Genomic DNA, 8,898 nt, shown 5'->3' with positions numbered 1-8,898 from the left:
AAACAGAAGTACAGCAAACATAGTCAAACACACGGGTGACTTTAATTCAGGTGCTGCTTTGGGAAGTAACTTTTTTTTTTTTTTTTACAAAACAAAATAAAACAAACAAAAAAAAAGTTAAGCCTTTTGACTTAGAGAACATCAGACATATTACTGTAAATAGAGGGAAAACACTATTTTCAAAATGATATGTCAAAAGTAAAATGACACAAACATTAAAAACAGGAAATAATTGAGACTTCTAAAAAACTAAAATCGTCAGTTGTTGGCATAGTTATACAGTGAAATGCTGACAGATGTATTACAGTTGATTCAAAATGGTGATTAAATTACTGATAGGTTTTCTGAATTACGGAGACAAAAGAAAGACACCAGGTTACATTAGGACCATGTCTGAAAACATCCTTTCTCGCCCACCTCATTATTTCCTCCAGTAATTTATGGGGTAACATGACTGGCTTTGGTAAAACAGTTGGTGCTTTGCTTTGATCCATCCATTACAACAGAGGCTACCATGAAGTAGGCCAGGAGGATGTATTTTAAAGTATTAAAACTAACTCACCAACTGACACACTGTTTCTTTAACTGTGACCCATTATTCCCCTTTTCCTTCACCCTCCTCAGCCTCCTTGTTAGTCTCTGGCACATTTACACCCTCTTCTTCATGACCTTTCTTCTCTTCTTGGTCTGTCTCCACTGCATCTTGTTTCTCTTTCTGGTCGGTCATGTGCGTATCCTTCTTTGCTGTGGTTACATCAGGCTTGGATATGTCCTCTTTCACCACTTCCTGCACATTGTACTTCCTATATAGTGTGTAGTCTGGCACCACACTAATGCAACACACAGCCTTGATGACCTCCACAATGATAGTGAGTTCTGGGTTCGTCAAATCCACCTTGTTCTTTGGGTTCAGCTTCCCCACCAGACCTGCAATGGAGAAACATCAAAAGGGACATTTTAAAGTCTTGTGCAGTGAAGATGAAAACATGAAATTCAGTTTTCACTTTTCAACTGACAAAATAAGGTTAGAAACTAGAGCTTTCAATTTAAATCATATAAACACAATGGAACAATTGTAACAAAAAAGGTGAATTGAAATGCCATTCTTAAGTGCTTAAATGGATATTATAAGGTCTTTCAGAAATTATTTCCAAGGTCTCACAGATCCCTGTAAAGTGTTACAAGTGCATCAACCATGAAATTTAATCATGTAAATATGTACCTGCAATTGACTTGATGATTTCGTCTCTCTTGTTGTGGCTGCTGTTGCGGGCCTTGAATGCAATCTGGTAGGTAGCGCAATTTGGGGTTTTGAACCAGGGCTCCAGGAAAGTGGTCAGGTATTTCTCCATGTCTTCCTGGAAGGCCTTACATGTTCCATTTACCTGCATAAGATGAAAACAGGGTTAGATGATGGTGAAAATAAAGTGAAGCTGTGAATCATTTCTAATCCCTATTTTTAACATTTATTTAGAGAGTTCTGAAAGGGATTACACAACTAGACCTCATTTATATATATTTAAGAGGCGAGAGCAGACCGGTTAATCCAAGGGGCATAACTTGTGACATTACAGTAAGAACAATTACACTCAACTGTTTGGATTTGTATGTCAACAAAAGCATTATATCTGACACAATTGGTCATCTCTGAAACCGATGTTCTTGTTCTGAATGCTTTTATCCAATATTTTAGTCATCTGAAAAATATGCTGGTCCAATCTCCCTCCACCTCTGATGTCATTATAATAGCAAGGTTTTGCTATACTGCATCTGTTGAATCAGTTGTACCGTATTATTAACATATGGTTGATTGTTGTGGTTTTAGCTTCTCACCGGTAGCATCCGAAGGATGACGCGAGACTTTTTCTTCTTGGTGGTGTGGAGGTCAGACAGGATGTGATGCACCAGCTTGTCAGGTTCTAAAGAGGAGACATAAGAATGGTAAATGGTAAACAGACTGCATTTATATAGCGCTTTTCTAGTCTACCGACCACTCAAAGCGCTTTACAACAATGCCTACATTCACACACACATTCATACACCAATGGCGGCAAGCTACCACGCAGGGTGCAACTATCGTGAGCAATTTGGGGTTCAGTATCTTGCCCAAGGACACTTCGACATGCGGACTGGAGGAGCCGGGGATCGAACCACCGACCTTCTGATTAGTGGACGACCCGCTCTACCTCCTGAGCCACAGCCGCCAACACAGTCAAAATATAATCACATTGACTCTCCTCTTCCACACAATTATTTACCCAGATTTTGAGTCCTGATGAAGATGACATTGTTTGCACCACTGTCCAAAGCCTGGAAGCGCCTCTTCTGTTTAACTGTGGATGCTTGCAGCTGAGCCACTTCCTTCTTCAGAGCTGCATCAGCATCATCTTCATCACCCTCCTCCTCTTCACTGCTACTCCTGTCACAATCTTGCAACTGTGAAAACAAGAGCACTTAAATTAATATCACAGTCACATTTCATAAGTTACATTTTCGTAGCCAGACATTTCAAAAAGTTAGGAACACAGCTGTGACAGAGCAGCATTCATAAAGTGGTTAGCAATGTAAGTGTTGAGAATGCACTTACAGATTGCCCTTGCCATTACAGCTCACCTGTCCAACCGTCACAGACAACTGAAAACAGGACTAACGTTAACATATTTGGCCTTATCTAGCTGGGCACCTGCAGCCTCCACTAGGCTGTGAGGCTTCACGGTTTCATTTAAGTGTTTGCTGACTTACCCTCTCGGGCCCATAGAGCTTGTCAGCGTATTCATTCAGCAGATTGAACGCCTCGGCTGTGCACTTCCTCTCGTTCATGTTGCATGTGATGAGGATCCCCTGCATGCCCACCTCCAGCTCCCTGGAGCCCCTGGACCGCTTGTTGTGGTGGCCGGCGCCATAACGCTTCTTACCGCGCTTCCTGGACTCATTTGGCACGGTAGACATTTTATCAGCTAGCGAGAAAATGTGGAAAATTTTATGCAACCTAGGATTAAGTTCGCTAGCAGCTGGCTATCCACTTGTTTTGGTTATTGCGCGTGAGCTGTCGTCACTGTTAGCTAAGCAGCTGTGGCTAACACACGAGCTACAAAACCGAGCTTTCCGAGACTTTGACTGCAGCGACTACAATGCAACTTGCCATGTGAAGTTCACAAAACCGTACAAGCCGGACTATCTGAACTTAACGTTAGCTCTAAAGTCAACTATCAAGGAACGAAGCCACACGTTCATTCAACAACACTGCAAACACGTTGTGTGCTGTACAGGGTGTGCGGAGGGACAAAAGTGTTCGACGTTTTCGCGATCACAAACACCTGTGCAATGGTTTACACTGCAACATTATCTTGATTAGACCTAGTTTAATGCATACAAAAATAGCATGGAATATGAAACTGACAAATGCACTAACTCATAACTAAAATCAATTGTCATAGTTTATTATTATAAAACATTTCACTTCTCCAAATCACATTAATAATTAAACAAATATTGTACAGTACACATCATACACAACTATCATGCTTATAAATACTGAAGACTTTGACATGAACCATTTGTACTTCATAAGGAGAGACATGGTCAATGGTTGTTGATATTGTCATTGGAAGAAAAACAGTCCATCTGTTAATAGTATTTTTACAAGATAAGATAATAAATAAGAGAATACATAGCATAATACAATTTTCAGTAATTACCTTTGTGAGCATTTATTAAAGATTATCAAGTCACAAACTCTATGAGTTTTCTGAGGTTTTGAGAATGGACGAGATATAACCTTTGTCTCCAACAAGTTAATAGCTCTTTCTTAACGATGAACTCTGAGGTGGACGACAGTGAAGACTTGAGCTGAACTGACAGAGCGAGACAGAAGACCCAACAGCTGGAGTGGCCGGTGACTTGCCCTTCACCAAAGCTGACTCCCACTTAAAGAACTCGCATCCCTTCTGGATCCTGGCTCCGCTGCCTGACCGGCGGACCGGACAGCAGTAAAACCCTCGCCCATGGTTCGGCCCACCGTTGGCCACAACCTGTCGCTTTGCACGGCGCCCGCACCCACACAGTGGAGACGTGATCTTAGGCGCTCCTCCCCTGGATGTCAGAGGAATGGAGGAACGACTGGTAGACAAGAAGGGAATGTTGGCTGAGGAAGAGGCGAGAACACACTGTGGAGTGCGGAGAGAGACACTTGAGGGATGGGACGAGGCTGCGGCCTGATTTGCTGGGTCAGTGTAGATAGTAAAGGAAGTCTTCACAGTCTCTTTGTGTCTTTTGGAGTATGTGCCAGTTGTGTTGTGTTGTGTGATGACCGCTTTGGGCATGGCAAATGAGGTAGTAGGGTTAGAAGTCTTTTCTGGCACGACGGGCTTAGGTCTGAACAGGGAGTATGTGTTGAATGTTTTAGAGTTGTTATGGGATGCCTTTGGCTCATCTTGGCGTTGTGAAGAGGCTTTACCACGTTGTGCGTCTGTGTGCCGATTCGATATGGAGGCAGGAGATTTGGAGTGCCAAGCAACAGGTTTAGGCACAGCAAACTTTGCATCTGGCAATGAGACAGTGGAGTGCAGCCTCGTCGCATTGAAGTGATCGGAGGCATTGACGTGTGATCTTTTGCTGTTTGTAGATACAGATGTGTGGGATGACTCACTAGTCTCCAGCTTCTGACCTTTTGAGTTTTCAGCACAGGGTGTTTTTGTCATATTGTACTTTGACCTTAATTTGGTCTGTCCGCCGACTGAATGTGAATTATTTGTCTCTTTCCACAAAGAACATCCGCTGTTCAAATCTGAAATGTACTCAGTGTCACACTTTCCATTCTCTCTGTACAAATCACTGATGAAATCGTCACCCTCCAACACCACATCGTCATATGAACCACATCCCTCCTCTGTTTCCACTAAAATTTCTGCTGCTTCATCTTCCTTTGTGAGTCCTACTGTTGCTTCTGTTTTAGAGGTCTGGTCAGGCTGAGGCAGATGGGAAAGGCAGTCCACAGTGGTAGAGCACAGAACAAGGCTGCTGTGGTTATTGCGTGGTGAAGGAACATTTACCATGATTGAAGAGGAAAGGTTTGTGACAGTCTGTACTTTAACTGACCTACTGCTGCTCCTCCCCCATAGTGGCGTAGTTGTACCATTCAGCAGCAAGTTGGAGTTGGAGTTCTCCTTCGTGTCCAAACCCCTATTAATCTTCTCTGAACATGATTTTGGAGGAGTCTTGGACGATGAGGGTTTGACTGTGGCGAGCATCTTCTCCTCTTTACTGTTGATGTGTTTTTCTTTCTTGTTGTCTCCATGGCAAGTTGTGTTTCCAAACAGGGGTTTGGCCATCAATGGGGTCTATAAGAGGAAGATGACATGAGAGATGTAATCAGTTAAATTCCCGTATAAAATATAACCCATATAGGATTTTCTCTGAAATTATAATGTCAAACAAATGTGTTAACAATCATTAGCGCTACAGTCTACAGCCTCTTTGAGCTGCTTTCTATCTCCGTAATTAATTATTTCCTCTCCCTTCCCTCCCAGTCTTCCAGAAGGGTTTAGTTAAAATTTTACACAGCATCCAGTACAAGAACCCAAAAACTGGACCAAAAGAAAGGCACAAAGACGATCATTGTTTATAATGGCAGCAGTCAAGTTAATTATTTATTTATTTAGGACAGCATTAGAATGTGCTATCACAACTTACTTTACAATTCTACATACAGCATCTTTAAGAAAGCAAACAAGCATAAGCCATAGAGACCATGATATCTTTATCCATAACAAATGTTACTTGAGGAGGTGGTTTGGTGAGATTAGGTCATGGGTTAGGATGTGGTGTGGTATGGATTAGGTTCTTTGGGAAATAAAGGTTGTTTTTTAAAGAAATGAAGGGAAATGAATGGCTGTGGGAGGTGAGAACAGGATGGAACAAAGCAGGTAGGAGGGTGAGAGGAGTCACCTGGGACAATCCTTGTGGGAGAAAAGCAATGGGGATGTTAGGAGCGGGGGTTCGTCAGACAGCCACTCACCCTCTCCTGGCTCTTAGTGATCTTCATCACACACCCATCCCTCATCATCCTCACTGCCAGCTGAGCAGTATTTCGGGAATCATCCAGACCTGAGGAAGAAGAGGGAGATCCAGAAAGAAAGGACAAATAGGAGATACAGGAGAGTTTGAAAAAGACTTTGATCAAACCTATTTTCATACTATTTTGTAAAATTGGACCAAATAGCTGTTGAATTTTTATACCAGAGTGTTCTCGCCCACAAAACTGGATTCCTAGATCTTGCAAAGCCCCATTCAGACCTTTGGGTTTTCTGTTGTAAAATAGCTGGAAAATACAAGAAAGGGTTCGTCACAACATGTGAGAAAGCATGCCAGAGAGTTAGAGGTAGAGAGAGTGAGAGAGAGTGAGGGTGTGCCTTTACTTACCCTGTAAGTGCTTCTCAGGTCTATCCAGCTATTGAGTATATCAGGCTTATGTAGCTGCTTGCGTTTACATTCGTACTGCAGGCAAACTCCAAGGTCCCAGTCTGATACACACACATACATAGAGGCACATGAATATGGACCAAGTGTTTTAGCTTAAATTTTCCCTTTTAACATTCCAATAATTCCATCAACGTGGAAGCGAATACTGCTTTTATAAGTGGTCTAATCTCTAAACAGTCTTGATTGAAAATAAAGACTTTGTCACTGCTTTATACTTTTGATTGCATAAGAGAAGGAGCCAGCTTCAGCTGAAACTAAAACAGTTGAGATGAGCAGGATCTCTGCTACGCATGTGCTGTGAAACATGTCTGAATTGGAAACACTATAGCAGAACATCAAAGTTATAGTAATCTAGGAAAACCACAAAGACATTGCTGCAGCTTAAAACTTTGAATTGAAAGCAACTATGACATAATGTTGAAAATGCTGACTGAAACCCCCAAGTTTACATGCTCTTAGTGGGTATTTTGGAAAGTGCTGTTGTTTACACAGCAAAAAGAGAAGAAGAGATATTGCTTTGTCCTGTAAGCAAAGGAATATGTGTGTTGAGAGCTTTGTCTGCTGAAGTGTATATTCTTGTACCAAGACTGACAGCAATGAGCCATGGAATACGACAACATTTACTCTGATTGCCAAATAACAGTGGGAGGTTTGAATTTGTGGCCTGGGAGGGTTTTCTGAAGTGACCAAGACTTGACTGATCAAGCAAAAAGCTCCTTAATTCAATCACAAGCATTTGTTCTGTGAAGTGAACAAATAGAACATCAAGATAGAACATCCCATACTGGGGCTATGACCAATAGTAATGAGGCTTTATCACCAAGGCTTATGATAAGGCTTAAAAAGTTGTACACCAGTGCAAATGAGTGTTACCTGACCAAGTGAGGAAAGCGCATGGTTTCTGAGAGGTGGAAGGTGCGGAGCCTCTCTGTTCCTTGGGAAAGACAACACCCATCTGGAGCTGCAGGCTTTGCAGCCAACGGCTGAAGCGAGAGAGACAGATGTGGAGGGGAACCCCTGCCTCAACTTGCCTCTGTGAGACACAGAAATGAGGGTGTCAGATGAAATGACAAACTAGATTAATAGTGGTAGAATGGGCTGGTATCTTTATGAGTGTATATTTGTGCTGATGTAGAGACACCTGTGTAATCCCAGTCAGCTCAGTGCAGAATGCAGACAGGATGGGATGCTCTTGGGGCTGAACGTAGGTATGAAACTCAGACTCTACCTCCCCTGTGGACGTGTTCAACAGAACAGCAGGAAACTCGACTACAGAGAGGGAAAGCAGGGTTGCAGGTGTGTGAGTTAGGAAATTAGACAAAAGGGAGGGGAGAGGTATGATGAGAGTAAAACGATTAGTGGTTGTCACATGAAATGTGAAAATTACAAAAACAAGTATAATGTTGTGCCAAAGTTACTCCTCAGCAGACTTACTGATTTCTTGGCCATAGTTGTTTTTTTCTTTCCAGCAAGTGGACTCAAAGTCAATCACAATCAGGTATGAAAACGTCTGATCTGAAAAAGTCAGTAATACACCAATTCTCACAAACAAACCAGAGTGAAAATCTACTACTATGGCGGTCTAGTATGAATTTCAACTGTCTGTCTATGTATATGTAGGCTATAAACATTATCAATTCCAATATTCCAACTTACTGGACACCAGTGATTTCTTCAGTCCAGTAGACTGACTGCGCTTCCTCACTAATCCCAGTTCTCTGTGGAGGGGAAATGAGATCGAGTTACTTTAATATAGAAACAAGTCTGTCTTGTATGGAAAGACCGTCACACTAAACGGTCAATATACTGCCATATGTTTGTGAATAAACAAGGAAACATTAAATTGCCAGATTTTTTAAATGGAATTTGGCGTATCGTTCTCTCCATACGGGGGCCTATAATGGTCTACCAAAAGTATCTGTTTAGAGAAACAGGCATCGAATCCTCCAATATTTAAACACTCAACCAACAGTAACCTTGCTATTTCAATAGCCAACAAAGCATGTGTTTTCTTTCCTTGTTTTCCTAACCAGCTAACAGGCTAATGTTAAACGTAGGTAGCTAACCATCAGTTGCTTACTTGGCCAGTTTCTTTGTAGACATCTTTGAATTCGTACGGCCAGTGAGACTTTTGAAAATGCAGCAATAACACTAAATAGCAATTTCGCGGTAGTTTTTAAATAGTTCATTCATATTCATTATTCTGAACTCGATTCGTTGTGGCTGCAAGTCAGATAAATTGCAGAAATATCGATCATGGCAAAACAGCGGAAGCTATCGCAAATGGCCAACAATCAAACTTCCGGTTTTAGCATTTTGCCTTCAAAACAAAAGCATGAAATAACTCTCACTCCCAAGATACACAGGCCATTACTTAGTTATAAAACACATTGAAACATATTATCAATCTGCAATTTC

At 41.8% G+C, this 8,898-nt stretch overlaps 2 protein-coding genes across 2 annotated transcripts; both read right to left on the bottom strand.

The window, feature by feature from the left end:
• Window positions 1-335: 335 nt before the first annotated feature.
• On the bottom strand, window positions 336-3,018 carry thumpd1 (THUMP domain containing 1). Its single transcript, XM_071927729.2, has 5 exons — window positions 2,743-3,018; window positions 2,259-2,436; window positions 1,834-1,919; window positions 1,223-1,385; window positions 336-927 (listed from the first exon to the last, which is right to left on the bottom strand). Exons 1-5 carry the CDS (start codon window positions 2,947-2,949, stop codon window positions 596-598), a joined length of 966 nt encoding a protein of 321 aa, XP_071783830.2. The 5' UTR covers window positions 2,950-3,018; the 3' UTR covers window positions 336-595.
• Window positions 3,019-3,467: 449 nt separating this feature from the next.
• On the bottom strand, window positions 3,468-8,665 carry eri2 (ERI1 exoribonuclease family member 2). Its single transcript, XM_078282623.1, is given in 8 exon segments — window positions 3,468-5,339; window positions 6,017-6,105; window positions 6,238-6,319; window positions 6,421-6,521; window positions 7,354-7,749; window positions 7,915-7,995; window positions 8,137-8,198; window positions 8,561-8,665. Coding segments are annotated over 8 exon segments (2,379 nt in total). The 5' UTR covers window positions 8,584-8,665; the 3' UTR covers window positions 3,468-3,794.
• Between the last annotated feature and the right edge of the window lie 233 nt (window positions 8,666-8,898).

Source organism: Centroberyx gerrardi, chromosome 3, assembly GCF_048128805.1.
Source record: "Centroberyx gerrardi isolate f3 chromosome 3, fCenGer3.hap1.cur.20231027, whole genome shotgun sequence".
Taxonomy (NCBI): domain Eukaryota; kingdom Metazoa; phylum Chordata; class Actinopteri; order Beryciformes; family Berycidae; genus Centroberyx; species Centroberyx gerrardi.
Note: the sequence above shows the minus strand (reverse complement) of the source record. Positions and strands in the feature narration are given on the sequence as shown.